The 20,944-nt window shown below is 41.5% G+C and overlaps 1 protein-coding gene across 1 annotated transcript; it reads left to right on the top strand.

Annotated features, from left to right (window-relative positions):
- The first annotated feature begins 432 nt into the window (after positions 1-432).
- On the top strand, positions 433-19,087 carry LOC113523943 (cytoskeleton-associated protein 5-A). The gene is made up of 43 exons (XM_034308969.2): positions 433-589; positions 1,269-1,350; positions 1,473-1,666; positions 2,094-2,300; positions 3,144-3,315; positions 3,390-3,525; positions 3,687-3,784; positions 4,008-4,121; positions 4,391-4,495; positions 4,605-4,694; positions 4,805-4,969; positions 5,137-5,265; positions 5,444-5,593; positions 5,883-5,990; positions 6,105-6,215; positions 6,529-6,621; positions 6,916-7,104; positions 7,207-7,301; positions 7,487-7,544; positions 7,766-7,891; positions 8,078-8,214; positions 8,631-8,805; positions 8,926-9,039; positions 9,154-9,282; positions 9,874-10,068; positions 10,238-10,367; positions 10,787-10,884; positions 11,097-11,207; positions 11,673-11,822; positions 11,975-12,178; positions 12,807-12,942; positions 13,191-13,384; positions 13,469-13,650; positions 14,114-14,284; positions 15,028-15,136; positions 15,421-15,594; positions 15,752-15,942; positions 16,251-16,323; positions 16,651-16,839; positions 17,111-17,212; positions 17,438-17,486; positions 17,607-17,734; positions 18,577-19,087. The coding sequence occupies exons 2-43, from the start codon at positions 1,294-1,296 to the stop codon at positions 18,778-18,780; spliced, it is 5,742 nt and encodes a 1,913-aa protein (XP_034164860.2). The 5' UTR covers positions 433-589; positions 1,269-1,293; the 3' UTR covers positions 18,781-19,087.
- Positions 19,088-20,944: the final 1,857 nt, after the last annotated feature.

Genomic DNA, 20,944 nt, shown 5'->3' with positions numbered 1-20,944 from the left:
TTCATGGAAAAATAAGAGTTTTCATGGAAAATGAATATATATATATATATATATATATATATATATATATATATATATATATATATATATATATATATATATATATATATAATGTGTGTGTGTGTGTGTGTGTTTAGAAAGATTAAAGAATTGACACTAAAATGTAAAAAAAAAAAGGTTCAGAAACATTTCACGCATAGAAATTCATGGATATAAACAATAAAATCATCAAAACATCAATAAACGTTAAATAAATTTATTGTTTCAACCATAAACGTTGAATAAACTTATGAAAATTCTCTTCCGCCATCATTGTACCATGTGACCCTCGGTCGCGTTTGAACTGACCTATCAACTCCCTCCTTGCGGACACGTGATCTGACCAATCAGAAGCCCCGCGCGCATGAACTAGCCAATCAGAATCGGGCTTTCTGTTGGGCATAAATTTTAAACGAAGCTCGCGACGCTCAGCTGCTGTGTGTTAGTGTTAGTGCTGAGCTGAGCTAAGCTAAGAGTACAGGAGTGACAGCTTTTAACCGCCTTGCAGCTCAAACTGTGTTTTAGGACGAGCTGTAGGATAAAGTCTAGGGTGAGTTGGCTTTTCTCTACAAGTAGTGTAAGTTTTATTTGGTTTTTTTCGGGTACTGGTTGTTATTTTTGGTTGTTCTGCAGGTTGTCCGTGCGCATGCGCAGTTGATGAGCTATGAGAATATTTCCACTGCTTTAGGATGTAATGCTTTAAATATATAAATCTGGTCCTGTGGATGTCTAGTTGACTCGTTATTGCTCTTCCTGTGTGTTTATGTGTAACTGTAGCAGTAGTAAACAGGACAGAAAGCTCTCTAGTGCCCTGTTTTGTTAGAGTTTCTCCCAGTTCACATCATAAGCCTCCTGTTTAGAGGAAAAACATGCAGCACATCAGCCTCTGTTTCTTCCCATCTCTATTATTAACATGTGACAGATGTAAAGTTTCTGTTTTTTTTCTTTTCCAAATAATGAAGCTCCAACTCTTTCTAAACACCACAAAGCAATGCTCCTGAATGCATACAGAGAGAGCTACATCTCCTTATTCTTCTACACTACCTGAAAAAACTAATAAAAAACCTGTGAATAAATAAACGAGTGATGGAGGATTTCTGACCTCTTGCTATAGAAGACACTATCGAACAAACCAAAGCAAGGATATTGTCTCTTCATTAACTTTAACCTGAGTCTATAAGTCTAAATGCAGCTATATATGTTACTCTATAATCATAAAATCTTCGCAGGTTTTCATACACGGCGTTGGACATCATGGGAGACGACAGCGAGTGGATGAAGCTTCCCACAGACCAGAAATGTGAACATAAGGTCGAGAAATTTTGTTTCTGTGGCTTTGTGCTCATGCATACAACACAGCCTGAATTCATTTTCAACAACTTCTCAAATATATATATATAATATATATACATAATAATTTTTTTTAACCCCAGGTTTGGAAAGCGAGGTTAAGCGGCTACACAGAGGCTCTTCAACTCTTTCAGAGGATTACAGATGAGAAGAGTCCAGAGTGGGGCAGATACCAAGGACTGATCAAGAAATTTGTGACCGATTCGAACGCAGTGGCACAACTTAAAGGACTAGAGGCAGCTCTAGCTTATGTTGAAAATGCACATGTAGCATCCAGGTAAAGTAAAATTATATCCACCGTTCCTTTTACCTCTCTCGTATTGACAGGAATCTCTCAGAAAGCAGAGGTGGAATTTATTTGCACTAATAAAGAAGGCTAGAACCAGGAAAAGAAAATAGTTTGACATGAATATTAAGGGTAGAAAAAAATGATATCTACACTTATTTGAAGCAGAGTGTTCAAGGTTTATGTAAGTGAGTCTCCTTGTATATAAGTTTACGCAGTCTCCAAAGCTCTTGTATGGTTTTTTTTTTTCAGGATTTTCCTGCACATTTCTTGTTCAGATCCTCCTGCGAATGATTTAGAAAAGAGAGAGCTAGTGAAAAAGCTCACAAGTTGCATGATTAGCTGTAATCTCTTCGCAGGTGGTGTTAAGTGTGATGGTAAAGCTCTGCGATGATCTTTGTGCGTTTCCTTCCTCCAGAACTGTCGGCGAGGTCGTGTCCGGCGTGGTGTGTAAAGTCTTTAACCAGCCTAAAGCACGTGCTAAAGAGCTTGGCTCAGACATCTGCCTGATGTACATCGAGATTGAGAAAGGAGACGCGGTTCAGGAAGAACTTCTCAAAGGCCTCGATAATAAAAACCCGAAAATCGCCCTCGCCTGTGTGGAAGTGTTAAGACGGGCGGTGAGGTGAGTGATGAAAGCAGCGTGGTGACCAGTGACCTGTTGGATCCACATTTGGCAGAACAAACATGGAGGACAGAAAGTATTTTATTGCAAAGTAATAAAAGGAAACGTCTGTTTTTGGGATCATAACTGGAACATTTCGCATTACTAAGCCATGCTAACAAGTCAGGATACATTTAAATAAAGTACTTTTATATCTGGATTTGTGTAAAGCCGCTTTGTTACAATGTCTATGGAATCGAATTGAATATGGCCTCATATCCAAGTTCATGTGTTCCCAGCTCACAGAGAATCTACTGTTTCATGAGGTACATGAACAAGCGCACTCATTTTCATGGGTAAAATGGTAATATCGAAAATCTTAGTATTTATAAGGATGGTCTAGGTTTTGGGGTGATTGCAGGGTTAGAAGCTGGTAATAGTGGAAGTGGAAAATGCTCAGGGTTCTAAGGGTTAATAGACCATACGCAGGTTTACAATGGCCCTGTTCACTTTCACACAACTGCTTCTCAGCTCGCAGGATCATCTCTTTAATAGTCTGCTAGCTAATAAACTGAAGACAAGGTAAACGGTGAAGCAGGAATCTTTGTTTAAAATGAATTTCTTTGAAATTTTAGGAAGAAATCTGCTAATGCAAGGTTATGTTCGATTAAAAACAACCGCCATTTCCATCTCGTAATCTAAACTGTAATGTTCTGAGGTCATCATTTTCTCACGACTCCTGGGTTAAAAAGGACCTCAGTGACCTCTGACTGTGTTTATTTTAGCCATCAATACTTTTTTCAGAAGTTGAATGTTCTTTGTAAAGTGACTGGCCTTTTCTCAGTTCTTCTTTTTTGTCTTCAGTGAATTTGGAGCAAAGATCGTCACCCTGAAGCCGGTTGTGAAGGTGCTGCCAAAGCTCTTCGAGTCCCGAGAGAAGGCGATTCGGGACGAGGCCAAACTGCTCGCCGTCGAGGTTTACAGATGGATCCGAGATGCGCTGCGTCCTCCGCTTCAGAACATTAACTCCGTCCTGGTAAGGAAGAGACTTTCAGTCTTTACATTTGACTGAATTTCCAGCAACTGATTTTATATTTGACTGTGTGCCAGCTGAAAGAGCTGGAGGAGGAGTGGGCGAAGGCATCAGCACCTCGACAGAGCCGGTTCCTGCGGTCACAGCAGGACCTCCGAGCCAAGTTTGAGCAGCAGCAGCAGAGTGGAGGAGACGGAGAAGAAGAAGGAGACGGTACTTTAGTGTTCTTTTATATAGGCACTAGCGCTGCTTCTGTTCTTCTTAAGTAGTGCCCTACGTGAAGGAGGCAACAATGAGAGAATTTAACAATGTTTAAAATTGATTACTTTCATCTTTAATGCATGGAAGTGACCCACTTTTCTCCCGTCTCGCAGGTGATGCGGAGGAAGCGGCTCCTGCCGTCGATGCTTACGAGCTGCTGGAAGCGGTGGAAATCCTCTCTAAATTACCCAAAGACTTCTATGAGAAGATTGTAAGCAAGATCTTTGTCCTGCTGTGGTCTTTAATCATCAGCTGATACTGAGTACAAATCTTGCCGTGTTGTAAATCAGGCTAAAGTTAGTGATGTTCAGTATGAAAATGCATTTTCTTTCATTTCTTTGTAATCTAGGTCTAAAATAGTTGTCTGTATTCCATGATTTGTTGATTTAAAGCTTTAAGATGTGAGCAGACTTCTTGTATATTTGTTTATATAGGAGGCGAAGAAATGGCAGGAGAGGAAGGAGGCGTTGGAAGCTCTGGAAGCTTTAACCAAAAACCCCAGACTAGAGGGCGGAGAGTATGGAGACGTTGTCAAGGCTCTCAACAAGGTAAGAACTGAGACGGATAAATATCACAGCATGAGGATTGTTGATGATTTGAAATATGCTAGAATATTGTTTAAAGAATCTCTCTTGGACACAACAGCCATTTCTTAACCCTTAAACCAATGCAAAGGTCACAGTGGCTTTAAGGAGTTAATAAACATCTACACTGGCTTTGATAGAAATGAGAATCCTGGCTGAGCTGTCTCTCTTCAGCTTCACATGCATTTTATGTTAAGTTGCACATCATTTAGTGATTTCTGTGATTTTTCCAGGTCATCGGAAAGGACACAAACGTCATGTTGGTGACGCTCGCCGCTAAGTGTGTAGCTGGACTTGCCGCTGGTCTCCGGAAGAAATTTGGAACCTATGCTGGTCATGTAAGTTCTTATATACCAAATGAGAGTCAGCTGCTATTTATTATGTCTCTCGTTCTTATTTGTGTGTGTGTGTGTGTGTGTGTGTGTGTGTGTGTGTGTGTGTGTGTAGTTGGTGCCAACCATTTTGGAGAAGTTCAAGGAGAAGAAAGCTCAGGTGGTTCAGGCACTGCAAGAAGCAATAGATGCAGTGTTTCTTTCTGTGAGTGTCTTCAGTAATACTTCAGATGACTGTGCATGTGATCTGAAAGTAAAATCGCTTCACTTTAACATCACATGCGTAATGTTAAAATTTAAACTGATTTCTTTCAGGCGACACTCGAAAAAGTGAGCGAGGATGTGTTGGCCGTGATGGACAACAAAAACCCATCGATCAGGCAGCAGGCTTCGCTGTTCCTCGCCAGGAGTTTCCGGCATTGCACTCCCACCACGCTGCCGAAAAACCTTCTCAAACCGTTCTGTGTCGCGCTGCTGAAGGTAAAACTCCAGACCAGCGTTCAGCACTTAGTAGCACATTGTGGAGACGATATGTAAAGTCAAATACAGAAATAAATCCACATTTTCACTAGTATTTGTAGACGAACATCATGAATAACTGACTGGATGTGACGTATAAAGCACGACTCTCTTCCTCATTCCTGTAGCAAGTGAACGATTCTGCTCCCGAGGTTCGAGACGCAGCCTTCGAAGCCTTGGGCACGGCGCTCAAGGTGGTGGGTGAGAGGGCCGTTAACCCTTTCCTGGCTGATGTGGATAAACTAAAAGTTGACAAGGTATGTCTAAAAGTCAATGCATTTCCATTTTCTGCTCATGTTCGAACAATTTCAGCAGATAACTTCTTGGAAAAAAAATATATATATATATATTACACACACACACACACACACACACACACACACACCAAGGCTTTTTATGCTTAAGAAATCCAACTGAGGATTTATTCTTTTGTAGATTAAGGAGTGTGCTGAGAAAGTGGAGCTGCCTGGAGGAAAGAAAGCTGCAGGCCAGGTGAAGGAGAACAGCGCTCCAAAAGCCCAGCCTGCAACAGCAGCTCCAGCATCTGCCCCTGCCAAGAAACCGCCCGCAGCCACCGCTGCTAAGGTAGTGATAGATTTTATTCCTAATAAACCCTTTTATTTCTAATAAAGTAAAAAGCTTTATGTAATTACCCCTGATGGGAAAGTAAAGCCAAGGACACTCAATACATGAAGCAATTATTTATGTGTGTGCTCTTAAGGTAATTAAAAGCCAGACTGAGTGAGTTTTACTGGGACTGGGACAAAACTAGGATGTGGAGAATAATCTCCAATATGCCGATTCTATATCCAAGGCTGTGTTGCACTGTAATGTTCGTGAATGTCTTATTTACTTATTTCAAACTTTGATTTAGCCATCCGCTCCCAACAAGAAGGGCAAACCCTCTGCACCCAAAGGAACATCTGCTCCTGCCAAAGCTAAGAAACCCGAGAGCAGGGACGTGACGGAAGCCGAGCTCTCGGTAAATAAAGTCTGAGTTTGAGAGATTTTTTTTTTTTTAGTTTATTATTTTTTTTAAAAACACGTGGTCAGGTTGTGTGATGCGTGTATGAAGTGACGTTTGATTTTTGCTCAGCCCGAGGTGTGTGAAGAGAAAGCCGCTGCGGTTCTTCCAGCGTCCTGCATGCAGATGCTGGACAGCGCAAACTGGAAGGAAAGGGTGGCAGCCATGGAGGAGTTTCTTAAGGTAACACGTTTAGGGCCAGTGTGTGTAAACTGCTCAGTGCAGGTTTCGTCCTATGTAGAGAACATTTATTGGGTGTAAAAAAAAAAAAAAAAAAAAAAAAAAAAAAAAAAAATACACTTGGGCCTAAGAATAAGAGCAGCATACAAAAATTCTTTAGGTGTAAGAGTACTCTTAAGAGGTGTTTGCAAACGGTAATTCTCAGAAGCTTTATGTACATCAGCCCAGGACTCTCTTGACATCCTCTTCAAAACCTTTTTTTGGAAGTTTCTTTAATATGGATGTAAAATTACTCCCCGAGTTGTTTATTTTCCAGGCCATAGAGCTGATGGACAATAAAGAGATGCCCTGCCAGGCTCTCGTCCGGATGCTGGCCAAGAAACCCGGCTGGAAAGAGACAAACTTCCAGGTAAACCTTTTTGTTTTCTTTAAATAGTGCCTTTGGAAGACAATTGTTAGATGTAACTGTAGGGGGAAAAAACAATTTGATTTAGATAAACTGACTATAAAAATAGTCGCAGCCCTTGTTATTGGGGTGTTTGGAAATTTTCATGATACAGTTATTAGCTTAAACAGCTCCATTCTTTCTGCTACACACGCAGGTGTTGAGTGGACCACTGACGTTTTTGCTTTGACGTCTGCTTTGACGTTCTTTCTGAGCTCTCTGGTAATCTAGATTTCTTTTTTGTGTGTATGTTTTTAGGTGATGCAACTGAAGCTGCAGGTCGTTTGTGCCGTGGCTCAGAGAGGCTCGTTTTTCTCCAGAACGTCAGCCCTGGCTGTGCTGGAAGCCGTGGTGGATAAAGCTGGAGATGTGAAGTGCGGCGTGAGAGCTAGAGAGGCTCTGACGGCGATTGCCGAAGCCTGCACTCTCCCGTGGACCACGGAGCAGGTCTGTGGAATGCTGTGTAGAGTAAAATCAGCACGCAGATCAGATTTATTCATCTGCAGCATTCTGGTGAGACAATATTGTGTGTTTGTTTTTAAATTTCAGGTTGTATCCATGGCCTTTGGTCAGAAGAACCCTAAAAACCAGGCTGAAGCTCTGAACTGGCTTTGTGGTGCTATAAAGGAGTTTGGATTTGCAGGGTGGGTCAAATACAACATGTAAACACTTGGATATTGATCACTGTGCTTTTAGACGAGACATTCTACCCAGTTCTTAGAGTTTCATTCTGTAAAAATCAATAGTGCGTGTGTCCATATTAACTGTAACAGTGCTGTGAATATATATAATAAATATTTATATTAAAATTTTTCTTTTTCTTCCCCAGAATAAATGTAAAGGCGTTTATTAATAATGTGAAGACTGCTTTGGCTTCTACCAATCCAGTGAGTGGTTTTCTTCTCGATATTTCTATTTTATACTTGCAAATCGGTCACATAGATTTTTTTTTTTTTAATGTTTTGGCCATTAAATGTGAACAAGTAATTAATTGTGGCATCATTTCTTTAACTTTTTCAGTAAAGCCACTAGATAAAATAATAGTTTAATCTGTAGTTCATACGTGAAAGTTTGTGTGTGTGTGTGTGTGTGTGTGTGTGGTCGTTAGGCTGTGAGAACTGCTGCCATCTCTCTCCTGGCTGTGATGTACCTGTACATGGGCGCTCCTCTCCGCATGTTTTTCGAGGATGAGAAAGCTGCACTGCTTTTGCAAATAGACGCAGAGTTTGAAAAGGTCTGTGGGTTTTTTTTTTTTGTTTGTTTTTTTTTTATACAGTTTGTTTTTTAACAGTGGTATTACTGCAGCTTGTTAATATGGTTATTTTAATCAACAGAAAAATTTAAATTAAGTGAAATTTCATCATTTAGAATTACTATACCTTTTATGATTGACTCTTTCTTTTCTCCTTTTGTGTATCAGATGAAGGGCCAGACTCCCCCTGCTCCTATAAGAGGTTTGTCAAAAACGAGTGGGGCAGAAGGAGAGGAGGAAGGCGATAAAGAAGAAAATGATGGAGGTGCAGATGTTGTGGATCTTCTGCCTCGAACAGACATCAGGTGAAACCCAGTCCTCTGCGGACTTTTGTCTTTTTTTTTTTTTTCTTTTTTTTTTTTCTTTTTGAAACATTTTACTTCACTGCCTGCAATGCTGTTCTAGGAAAATGTACATCATTTTTCAACTTATTGCTGTGACATTTTTAGTTTAGTTTCATATAAAATATGAAACTAAAATCTGAATGTACTCTATGCAATGCTCAGCATTGTCTTTTACCCAACACCACCTGATGGTGTGTATACTCTGTGTGTTAATCCCTACTGCTTTCAGCCATCATGTCTACTCTACTGGACTAATTAAAGTCCTGTGGGTGATTATTTAGTTGATGGATCACTTCTTTATACTGGATTCAGATTCTTGCATTGTGTATACGCATTGGAGATGTTTACACATCCTTTGTCCATCTTAACATTTACAGCGACAAAATCACCTCGGACATGGTGTCAAAAATCGGCGACAAGAACTGGAAGATGAGGAAAGAGGGACTGGAGGAAGTTACCGCTGTAATTTCCGAGGCTAAATTCATCAAACCCAACATCGGGGAACTTCCTATGGCGCTTAAGGCTCGCCTTACAGACTCCAATAAAATACTGGTGAGTGTTTCATTTCCTGTGATTCAGTCCTGTTTTTAATCGACAGTCAGGGTCTAAAAGGCTGAATCAGGGTTTGTGTTTCTTAGCAAAACATTTTAGGTTGATGTGTGTGTGTCTTAGGTCCAGCAGACTCTCTCCATCCTACAACAGATAGCCACAGCAATGGGTCCTGCCCTAAAACAGCACGTTAAAGGCCTTGGCTTCCCCATCATCACTGTACTCACTGACAGCAAGGTGAGCTGCAGAAGTGCTGAATGAATTCCCATTTATTAAAGATATATTTTTAAAGCAGTAATGGTGAATACTGTCACAGCATATTGACTTAAATTATCGTATTCTCCTTCCCAGAATGCAGTGCGTGCAGCAGGTTTGGCTACTCTGAATGCATGGGTGGATCAGACCGGGATGAAGGAGTGGCTGGAAGGGGAGGACTTGGCTGAGGAGCTGAAGAAGGAAAATCCATTCCTCAGACAAGAGGTTAGTGTGTGGATGCTTTAATTACCCATAAGTCTGTTTGGCTAGAGGCCTGTGTGACTTTATTTTAAACTGCACACCTACTACATGTGAGAAGTTAACTAAAGCATTAAGAGTGCGTTTATGTTATGATTGTTATGATTGTCACATTCGGACAGCTTCCGCTGCTAATAGTGGTGTGTTTGTGTGTGAGAGAAAAGCTCAGGGTGAAAGGAACTGTATCTCTCTCTCACACACACACACACACACACACACACACACACACACACACACACACACACACACACACACACACAGAGTGTTCACTGCTATATAACACAGTACAGTGGCAGTCTGGTGGTTAATGTTCTGCTGAAGTGACCAGGTCTGCCAGATTCCCACAGTTTGACCCTTGACTGTTAACTGCTTCATGAGTCTCCAAGTAACTTCATCTAAGTGACTTACAATTAACACGTGTTACTTTATAAGCACAAATTATAAATGTCACTGTGCACCACTTCAGTATAATACAATCAGTGACAGAGTCGAGCTTCTTGGCTAAGAGATCTAATCTGTTCTTTGAGGATTGACCTTTTCTTTCCTGTGTTTGTCTAGCTGTTAGGTTGGCTGGCTGAAAAACTACCCACCTTACGCTCAGTTCCCTCGGACTTCGCTCTGTGTGTTCCTCATCTCTACTCCTGCTTGGAGGATCGTAACGCGGACGTGCGGAAAAAAGCCCAAGATGCACTTCCTGTGTTTATGATGCACCTGGGTTATGACAAGATGAACAAAGCTGCTGCTAAGCTGAAGGTACGTGTGGATTCTGAAGTGCATTAACACCATGTCTATACAAATGGTTTACCTTCATGCGTAACATCATTTTAAGACAGAAATTTTAATTTTGATTAATGAAGAGATATCTGGCATATTAATTGCATGTTTTGCATGAAATGACACACTTTCTGTTTCTCTTCTCTAGCCGGCATCTAAAGATCAGCTGGTTGCCTTGTTGGAAAAAGCTAGATCTGCCATGCCTGCCAAACCTGCAGCTCCGAGTAAACCAGCGCCTGCTGCTTCCAGCAATGTAAAACCTGCCGCAGCTCCTCCAGGTTAGCCTAAGCTAAATTAAAACCTTACAAATGCACCAAAGTTATTTCTTACCCGAACACTCATTAACAGCGTTGTCTACATATGAAGCATATAATGCATTGAGCAATTAAGTTCATAAATTCCCAAACATGTACAGCATGTGTAACATGTTTAGATTGTGGAACAGAGTATAGTGGCAAGTGGAAGTTGTAATGTAACTGCAATAAAAGCCACCAAGGATGCAATATTCCCTCTGCTGAAATTCTATATATAGCTAGCGAATCAAAGAATCCTGCTTTGTGAGACAAGCTGTTGGTTATTCTTATTATAGACAATACAGATTTCATCAGGTTTAAAACTTTGAGCAGCATCAATTACAGACTCCGGTTGTAGGACTGACTGCTGTCATTGAGTTCAGTACGTTCGTTTGTGCATATAGTTCCAGAAAAAGCTGTTCCAGAAAAAGCTGTTCCTGTGAGTGAACAGCCACCAGCAGAACCCAAAAAGACCAAACCAGCAGCTGCACCCAAAGCTAAGGTGAGTTTAAGCCTTTCACATGGCAGAGAGAGAGAGAGAAGTGTTTTTGTAACCAGGTAGCAGAAATCCTAACAAAATAATTAAGCATGGTTCCCCTTAGAGCTCTCTGTTGCTTGACGTTGCACGACGTTGCACTTGAAATCTTAATCCCCTTTACTTTCTGTGTTTTCTTTATTTTCTCTCTTTTTTTTTTTTTCTCCCCACATTTCCAGACTGTTGTGAAGAAACCACCTGGCAAAGTTGAGGAAGAGCGGAATGGTCCCATCTTCATCCTTGTTCCCAACGGGAAAGAGCAACGGATCAAGGAAGAGAAAAGTCAAAAGGCATGTTTTGTCTTTCAGGCTACTACGTAATTAACCTTTACAAACTTTGCACCAGTGTTGTGTGTATTTACCTTAACCATATTTATGTGCACTGGTGTCATGTGGGCAGGTGTGAAATTGATGTTTCCCTGCTCAGGAAATAACATAAATAAATAAAAAATAAATGATTTAAATGTCCAGAACAGCCTAAAAAGACAGTAGTCTGGAACTGCTTGCTGGCAGTGGCAATTGCGAAAACTTTGCTGGATATTTGATTTTCAGGTGATTCCTCAATAAAGAGTAAAAACCCATAGCGTTCCTGTTAGTCCTTTTACAAATCTGTTGTCTAACGTCCACGAGGCCAAACTTTTCACTGATCTTGAGTTTTTGAACGTGTCTGAGGTCTGCCCAGTGCGAATCCCTGTCAGAATCCACGACATTAACATGCACACCAATCACTTTCCCGTGTGCATGATGTGTTTGCAGGTGTTAAAGTGGAACTTTTTAACGCCACGTGAGGAGTTTGTTGATCAGCTGAAGAATCAGATGGCTACATGTGTGGCTAAATGGCTGATGGAAGACCTCTTTCACACAGATTTCCAAAAACACATTAAGGCAATCAGCACCATGATGGAGGTGAGTCCGAGTCCTGGGTTAAACTCTTCCATGTTCCCTCAGTCGAATCCCTGCCACCATACTGTGATCTTTAAAAGATGGTACACACACTGTTGAACTTTCAGCTGCATTTTATATGGACTATGGCTGCTATAACATGCTGTTTTTGTTAGCACCTGGAGGCAGAGTTGGAGGCCACAGTCAGCTGTTTGGATCTGATCCTGAAGTGGTTCACCCTGCGCTTCTTTGATACGAACACTAGCGTGCTGATGAAGGCTCTGGAGTATCTCAAGCTCCTCTTTGTCACTCTCAGTAACCAGGACTACCATCTCACTGAGCATGAAGCCACGTTGTTCATCCCTTACTTCATCCTAAAGGTAGAGTCCCATTTAATCACATGCAGGATTGCAGAACTGGACTTGGGTCGTTCCCCATTTTAACCCCAGTTTGGTCCCAACTGCAGCTTTTTCGAACTGCTGCTCATTCTGGAAAGTGCTATCTACCCTCTTCTGCATACATGAGCTCATGGAGGCCCCTGATTGGCTAGTGTTGAATGCAATATAACAAAAGAATGCTGTAGAGCTAAAGCCAGTTTTAACAGCCCTATTGAATCCAGAATAATTCTTCTTCAGCATGCAATTTGGCACAACTTCACTCAACCATTAGTTTCTGAAGGTGGATTTGTATGTCAAGTGATTGAATTATTTTATTCGTAATTATTTTAATTCGTGGAGTTTTAATACTGACTTCAGTTATTCTTCAAATTCTTGTTTATGTGCCAGTGCTTTTACTGACCCAAGCTTAAGGTGAATTTGAGATTTAGGCATGTGTGATAAGCAATGTGCCTGGAATAAAGTCTTAGCCTCTAGTTTATTTTCCTTCCTGAGCTAAGGTAATACATTCATGTGATGAGATGATGTAGTGATTTCTTGTGAGCTGTCATATTTGTAGTCCACGGACTAGAGGTACAGAATAGTTTTTCCGAATACCTGCACACTTTTTCAGATGGGTGAGCCGAAAGACGTGGTGCGTAAAGACGTGCGCAGCATCTTCAGCCTTTTGCGTAAAGTCTACCCAGCTAGCAGAGTCTTCCCTTTCCTCATGGAGGGCACAAAGTCCAAAAACTCCAAACAGAGAGCTGGTAAGTAAATTCAGCTCTAAATGCTGCTCATGTCCAGCTTAATTTGTAAGCACACAACAGGACTGTTTCTTCTTATCTGGAGGGAAAAAAAACATTTCATTCCATTATATAAAGTCAGCCTGTGAATGAATTGCTCCTAATTATCTTATGCAATTAAGTGTTTTTTTTTTTTTTTTCCCTAAAAACAATAGTGCTATATAAGTTTGTTGCTTATTATCAGTTAATCCTGTTTTCTCATTCGTCTGCAGAGTGTCTGGAGGAGCTCTGTTGTCTTGTTGGGCTGTGTGGAATGTCTGTGTTCCAGCAGACGTCAGCGAAATCCTTGCGTGAAATTGCCGTACACATCGGCGATCGAGACACGGCCGTTCGTAACGCTGCTCTGAACACGGTTGTAGCAGCTTATAATGTCTGTGGAGAGCAAGTGTACAAACTCATTGGCCAGGTAGTTCACTGCGTATTCTGCCAGCTGGGCATAGTTTTTTCTTCTCTCTTCATTGCAGTAAAGTAATACATTTATCTTGTGCAGCTGTCAGAAAAGGACATGAGCATGTTGGAAGAGCGAATCAAGCGTTCTGCTAAGAAACCCTCGGCCCCCGCTGCTCTCGTTAACAAACTTCAGCCAGAGGAGAAAACTTCCGGGCCGGCTAACGCTAGCCTGCTACGCAAACCAAACTCTGAAGCAGCAGCAGCAGCACCTCCTAAGCTGAGGTAGGCTTTTCAGCGTGCTGTGTTTAGATTAGTTGTGGTTACGTCATGTTTGCATCGTGTGTGACTGGTGATGCTGTTCGGTGGAGGAGCTCCTGCAGTGGCTGCAATCTCCACTCGGCCTCCGGAAGAGACGCACAGGGGCCGTCTACACAACTTTTGTTTCCTTTTAACATCCCATGAATTTTCCCTGGTGTATTAGGTTTAACATGGTCTTCAAAGTTCTCTCAAAGAAATACTATTGTGTTGTGGTTGTTTCCGTTAATTAGAAATATTTTCAATGCTATATTTTGTAATTTTAATGAACAACGTTAATCTTTTGACAATGAAAATCAGGGGCTTTATCAACAAAGAACCGAACAGGAGCCATACCTGATTTCTATTTGTTAAATTGATTAATTTTGGTCTTCGTGTGCCTGCAGTCTTCAATCTTCATAAACGGCGCAATATGTCTTTCATTCCTCAGCGAGATACGGCGTCAGAACGCAGCAGTTCAGCAGCAGAGCCCCGTAGTGCCGCGCCAGTTTCAGCTCGACCCCAATTTCATCGTGGATCTTCCCGAAGCCATCATGCCCGACCTTCTGGTGGTGGAGACCGCTGAATCATCTCCTCTGGACGTGCCCGAGTTCAAGTACAAGTAGGACTTCTAATGAAATAAACCTACAAATGAAAGAATTAACATTGGGTGTAATGTGAATAAAACTCGGTTATAATGAGGTACAGAGGAGATGGAGCTGTAAAAGTTTACTTTATACAGCTTGGAAGTATAAAGGTGGCGTTTAAACTGATGATTCATGATGAATCCGCGTCTCCACCATGCTAGGAACTGATCTTAAAGCTCACTTCTGTACACAGCCTGTTGTATTCAGACATGAAAGCACAGGACAAAAATAACATCACCGAATGCCTCAATCCTCCAGTGAAATTTTCCACCTCCTGCACTAACAGGATTTCGTCTGCCTCCGCTAATGAGCGCGACAGTGGTGCTGCAGGAGGACGGCAGACGTCCACAACTGACTGCAGGGTAGCGTCTAGATCTGACGAGTTTTAGCTTGTGAAACGTGGGTGTTTTAAAATCATTAAATCCCGTCTCGCCCACCCACACCTCGTTTCACACAAACACACTGCGGAGTAAAAATGTTTGAATTCCTGTTAACACTGACAAATGGCTGCCTGCATGAATTTTAAGTATTCATTAGTAGACGTGAGACAATATCGTGCAAAGTCTCCCTACTCCCCCAACTGCCTCAAAACACGCTTACTTAATAGTCCAAAAAGTGAAGCTAATCGGAAGGAAGTGTTGTGAAAATTGCACTAAAAAAAACCACTACCAGGAGTTTTCTTCTTTCTGAATGTATGGTTTCTTCTTTCTGTCTACAGGTTGCCTTCTGTCTCCAGCAGTATTGAAGAATCTGCAGCCAGCATTAGTCTGGTCATTTCCCAGGTCGCCAGCTCCGATGCCAAAACCAGCATGCAGGGCTTGGCTAAGGTACACTAGTGTGTCTGTAATCCTGTCTTCAATACACACGTGTTGCTTTTGTAACTCATTACCTCAGCCACACTACAGTATACTTGTAACTCAAGAGGCAGAGTGTGTAGGGGTGGATTATTTCCTCAGTTGAACCGACATTGCTTAACCTTGCTGTGGGAATTCAACAAATCCCAGAGGAAGTCTACAAAGACACAAAAATGCACTCGAACAGATCTTGCTTTCATGACCAGCCGACTTGAACTAAAAGAGCTGTTCCTTTAATTTTCCCGTCTAACCCTCAGGTAGTGGAGATTTTGCGCAAGGAGAGCGAATGGAAGCTGATGTCAGGTCACGTGGACGAGTTCATCGTTGCGGCGCTGATGCAACTCGGCTTACAGGCCAGCAGGCGCATGGGGAACGAAGGAGCACAGCACGTGGAGAAACTCTACTCCTCTGTTATCAGCTCTCTGAGCCTGGTGAGGATATTGTGCCTCCCCATTCCACCCCATCATCTTTTCAGTCCCTAAGCTATAAACTGAAGTGTGTAACATGTTAAAGAACGTTTCTAAGGGTTAACATCAATGTGTAGAGGGTTTAAGGACTGAACCGTAATGAATTCCAATTTGTGTGTAGCTGGTTTTGGCAGGTAAACTGGCTCAGGAAGCCTCCCCGGGTGTGCTAAAAAACCTGGTTCAGACTCTCCTCTCACTCACGCTGGATCCTCGGCATCAGCAGAGCTCCGGAGAATCTCAAGAGCTCATCCGCTCTGTTCATATCCTGCTCTCGACTTTATTCAAGACCGCTGATCCCACCAACACGCTCAGGTGCTGCCATGTGTTTTGTATATAGGCCTTATTACAATACAGTAGATAGTGATGACTTATGCACTTAATGACCAAAGGCATCATTAAAGCATCTAAATCTCAGTTGCAAGCTTTTGTTAAGTGAAACCCTCCTCTCCAGGATAGTCTATGTAGAGTTAATGTCTTCAAAGTGTGTTAATGGAATGACTGAATAATTTTTGTTCATGTTCTCTGTAGGTCAGCGGTAATGGCTGATGCTGCTGATGTTAACTGGTTGTGGAGATAACGACTAATTCATCAGTTATTTTTCTTTTCTCTTCCCCCCCCAGTGCTTTGCTGATGCTGTTACAGGAGGCCAGTACCTCCACTGCAGGCGCTGAGTTTTCTGAAATGGTCATGAAGGTAACACCATCTGCTGTGTCTGTGAATTATTTATTAATTCACATCATTTAATTATGTTTTCGATGCCCAGGTCTGCAAGCATGTCAATAATTTGAATGCAAGTTTAAGTATGGAATATGCCTTATATTTCACAAGGTCCTTTATTTTAAAAGACTTTTGAAGCAAAGTTCACATCTTTACAATGAAGATTTTAGCTGAGAGACTCCGTTAACCACGCAGCTTTAGAGTAAAACTGAAAAAGCAAACCAAATCTGTCCTGGCTGATGGACTACATCTGCTCTTTCACACTCTTGCTTGTGTATTTGTTTAATGTTTTATCCCTTGCAGTGTCACTGGCGTATGATCAAGCTTCTTCCAGAGAAGATCGAGTCCCTCTACTTGGACCGAATTCTTCTGGACATCCACAACTTCATGAAGGCTTTTCCCAAAGACCTGCTCAAACAGAAACCCAATGATATGGCTCACCGCACCGTCAAAACACTGCTGCACACACTCTACAGACTCGTCGGCCCCAAGGTGCAGCACTTCCTGCCTCTCTACAAGTCTTTCCTTATGAGTTTAGGAATCTGTGTGTGTCTGTGTGTGTCTGTGTGTGTCTGTGTGTGTCTGTGTGTGTCTGTGTGTGTCTGTGTGTGTCTGTGTGTGTCTGTGTGTGTCTGTGTGTGTCTGTCTGTGTGAACAGGATTTTCCATCTTTGTTTTAAATAATGGGTCAATGAATGAATTTCTGTGAGGATTTTCTTTTGTTCTGGTGCTCAGTCAACGTTTGACTTCTGATTTGTTGACAGATTATGAATCATCTGAGCCTGATTGAGAACAGCAGTCAGTCAGAAGTTGAAGCTCATCTGAAGAGAGCGATGAAGCACTCCGTCTCCGCACCAACTCTAACGGTAAATCTGAATTCCAGTGTGTTTTCCTTTGGAACAAATCCATAGTCCATGCCATCCATTTTAAGGTGGCCATTTTGAGTGGGAAGTATCTAATCCTCATAAAAGCTGTTTTAAATACATGCCAAGTAAAAAGTATTCATCTTTAATCATGTTGGCTGGAAATCACTAGATTTATTTACCACACATGAATAATATTCTTAATTTTCTTCTTTTGTCACTTTTCAGTCCCAGAACACAGAAAATGTTGCTACAATGAAGGTCCAGGCTTCTGCAGGTTGGTCTTTTGCTCCTTTAAAGAATTTTGCTTGTACATTCAGGACTAATGCTATAAAAGGAGATGAGTAATGAAAAATGTGATCATTACATGTTTTTGTTTTGTTTTGTTTTGTTATAGATTCTCAGAAAGGCATGAAACCAGCAGCAGCAGCATCAAGCTCCAGCACTGAACCTCTGGGCGTCGCTCACTATCAGGAGAAACTGAGAGCTCTGAAGCAGATCTATGGCCTTCACAGCAACGCAAAGGTACTTTTTCATTTTCTGTTCATGGTAAGGTATTAGATTGTACAAAGTATAGAGTTTACCTTTTGCTACTTAGACAATCATGTTGCAGTTGTTAAACTATGCTGTACCATTATCATACATCATGGCCAAAACTTTAGTCTCCTGATGACTGTACAGTCAGCTCCATAATTATTGGCACTGTTGGTGGGGGGGGGGGTGGGGGTTTGAGAGTCTGTGGTTAATTGGCTTGAAACCAACCCAATTAGTAGCAGCCCTGCATTTGGTCTCCTCCTTGCTGTAAGGTTGAGGTCAGAGGCCTGGCATGGCCATGTCAGATGATTTATTCTTTGGTCACTGAACCATTTTTTCAGTGTGGATTTGGATACACTGTGTATTTTGGGAAGATCCATCCACAACCAAGTTGTAGCTTCTTGGCAAAGGCAGCCAGATTTTCACTTAAACTCTCCTGGTACCTCATGGAATCCATGCTTTATCTGTGGATTGAATTGTACAATTTGTTGACCTAGTGTTTATATCCCAGTGAAACAGGAAGTCATGCGTGACTCAGAGTTTTTAAACATGCAGGTCAAAGTAAAATCTAAACAGGAATCTTTGGGGTGCCAATAATTAAGGGTTTACTTTCTTAGACTTAACTAAGAACATCTATTCTTAAATGTTAGATTAAACCATAACCATAACCAAGCTACCAGTTTTCCTTTAATTTGTCAGCCATCTTGCTTTATACATGTACTGTAGCAAGTAAAAGCTTCATTTTTTTTTCTTTTTTTTCTGAAGCATTTGAGATCTTTTGACCAAACAAATTTCACCTGCTCATTTCCTGTCTGTGTCCCTCTTTTCCCCAGGTGAATGAGGACACGTCCAGCCTCTCTGCAGTGAGCACTAAGCCAGCCGTCCCCTCCTCTATGGACATGCTGCAGTCTCAGCTGTGTAAACTGCGTGAGTCTCGGGAAAAGCAGGGCAGTGAAAATGTCAAACCTCGCAGTCCTCCTGGGGACATTGACGAATTCAGAGCAAGGCTGGAGAAGATTAAAGCCAGCATGCGCTGATACTCACACACTTTCTGAACATTCTCTGTGTGTGTGTGTGTGTGTGTGTGTGTGTGTGTGTGTGTGTGTGTGTGTGTGTGTGTGTGTGTGTGTGTGTGTGTGTGTGTGTGTGTGTGTGTCTTATGGCTACCTCTTCTGCAGCTAACCGTCTTGCACATGTCTCTGTATTTACTTATTTGTATTTGTACATATTTGAACTTGTTTGTCTCTTGTTCAAGACTTTTCAATAATGGTTTCCATCTCAATGTTTTTACTGATGCTTTTACTCATGCTTTTTCCTGTTGAAATAAATGAAAATTTTTCCTGATTTAGTGTATAATGAACTGACCTTTTTCCCCCTCAAACCAAACAAACGCAGTGATCCGTCATCTCTTCACTCATGAACAGGAACATGAACAGTAACGTATATATGTGTGTGTGTATTCAATTCAGTTTTATTTGTATAACACTTTTAACAATGGACATGGTCACAAAGCAGCTTTACAGAGATATATAAATTCAGGATATAAATTTTTAAATCTGAGTTTATCCCTAATGAGCGAGCCAGAGGTGACAGTGGCAAGGGAAAACTCCCTGAGACGACATGAGGAAGAAACCTTCAGAGGAACCAGCCTCAAAAGGAAACCCATCCTCATCTGGGTGACACCGGATAGTGTGATTATAAATAAATCCCTTCTATAACTGTGTACTACATGGACAAAAAGTGCAATTGTATAACCAGGAAACTCAGTTTTCACATGAAGTCTGTGTTGAAGTTACCAACTGTTCACTGATGGAGACAAGTGCAAAGCTGTTCATGGCAGTTGCAGTCCTAAGCCATCGTAGCAAAACTGTTCATATCAATTGCAGGCAAAAGCCATGTTTGTGGTTTCTAAGTGGTGCCATCCACAGTAATTTCATGTATCTTCAGCTTGTCTGTGTGGCACCATCCTCAGCAGCAGTAAGTGGTTTCCCAGTGATGAGAACTCCAACCAGAAGTAGGGCATCAGGATGGATCAGACAGGTCCGGAGAGCAGGAGGGGCCAGGATCACTGATATCTCAGGAGTAGCATGTGTAGCTCGAGAGAGAGAGTTTGAGATTGTTATGCTTGCTAATTGTCACATAATGGTTCACCCTGGGACATAAAGCGGCCAGCCAAGTGGAGCACTTTCAGCAAATGTGAGTGAACGCGTGAGAGTGGGTGGAGGGGCGACAGCATCCAAACATCCCAGTTCAGCACAACACACTATCCCTTTTTTCTAGAGCTAGAAAGAAAGACTTCACAAAAGGCTTGATTAAACAAATATGTTTTCAGCCTAGACTTAAACACTAAGACTGTGTCTGTGTCCCGTGTGTGTGAAGAAGAGAGAAGAATTGTTTTATTTTGGAGTCGTTTCACGCAACAGTTAATTCTGTAAAATGTGTGTGTGTGTGTGTGTGTGTCCAATGCTCCATGCGATCTAATATGTTCATGAAGATCTAACTTTTAAATACTGATCCATTTGCTGAAGTCTCTTACACACACACACACACACACACACACACACACACACACACACACACACACACACTGTTGTATTGTTATCAGTTCCGCAGAGACATAAAGTCTTTCACTTCTTTCCTGGGCACTACAGCTTTGTCCTATAGTTTTCATTTTGTTTACTTAATTTATATTGACATTGGATTGATGATTTTATTAATTTTTTTTTATTTCTTATAAAATTTCCTTTATTTTGCTGTCATGGTCATGGTGTGTATCTACCAGTAGAGAGCGCTTTCGCCTCAGAAACAAATCTGAGCGCTCCACAGGAGCAGTGTTTGATTAAAGAGAGAATAAATAGGTTTCCCAGCTCTTGTTATTGTGTTTTTGACGAGATCTGCATAATAATTTTTTTTTTTCTACTTGCCCATAGCATGTTTCAGCATTCACGCTCATAAACACTTTGCCTATGTAGACATGTCCTATAACTATTGTTAGAAGGCTAGGCTTCTAAGGTTGCTAAGGCTCCTACTTATTGTTCTGCAATTTCTGTCCAAAATGTTGCATGAATGTTTAAAGGTCACTACAGTAGGACAGAACCAGTAGCTACTCAGGCCTGTATCTTTAAAAGCGAGGTTAAAGTAGATGTCTTATGAGCTTTATGTCATTACAACTTCCAAAGCGTCATGAACGCAGCATAAGGC

Source organism: Pangasianodon hypophthalmus, chromosome 11 (genome assembly GCF_027358585.1).
Source record: "Pangasianodon hypophthalmus isolate fPanHyp1 chromosome 11, fPanHyp1.pri, whole genome shotgun sequence".
NCBI classification, from domain to species: Eukaryota; Metazoa; Chordata; class Actinopteri; order Siluriformes; family Pangasiidae; genus Pangasianodon; species Pangasianodon hypophthalmus.
This window is presented reverse-complemented; position numbering and strand designations above follow the sequence as displayed.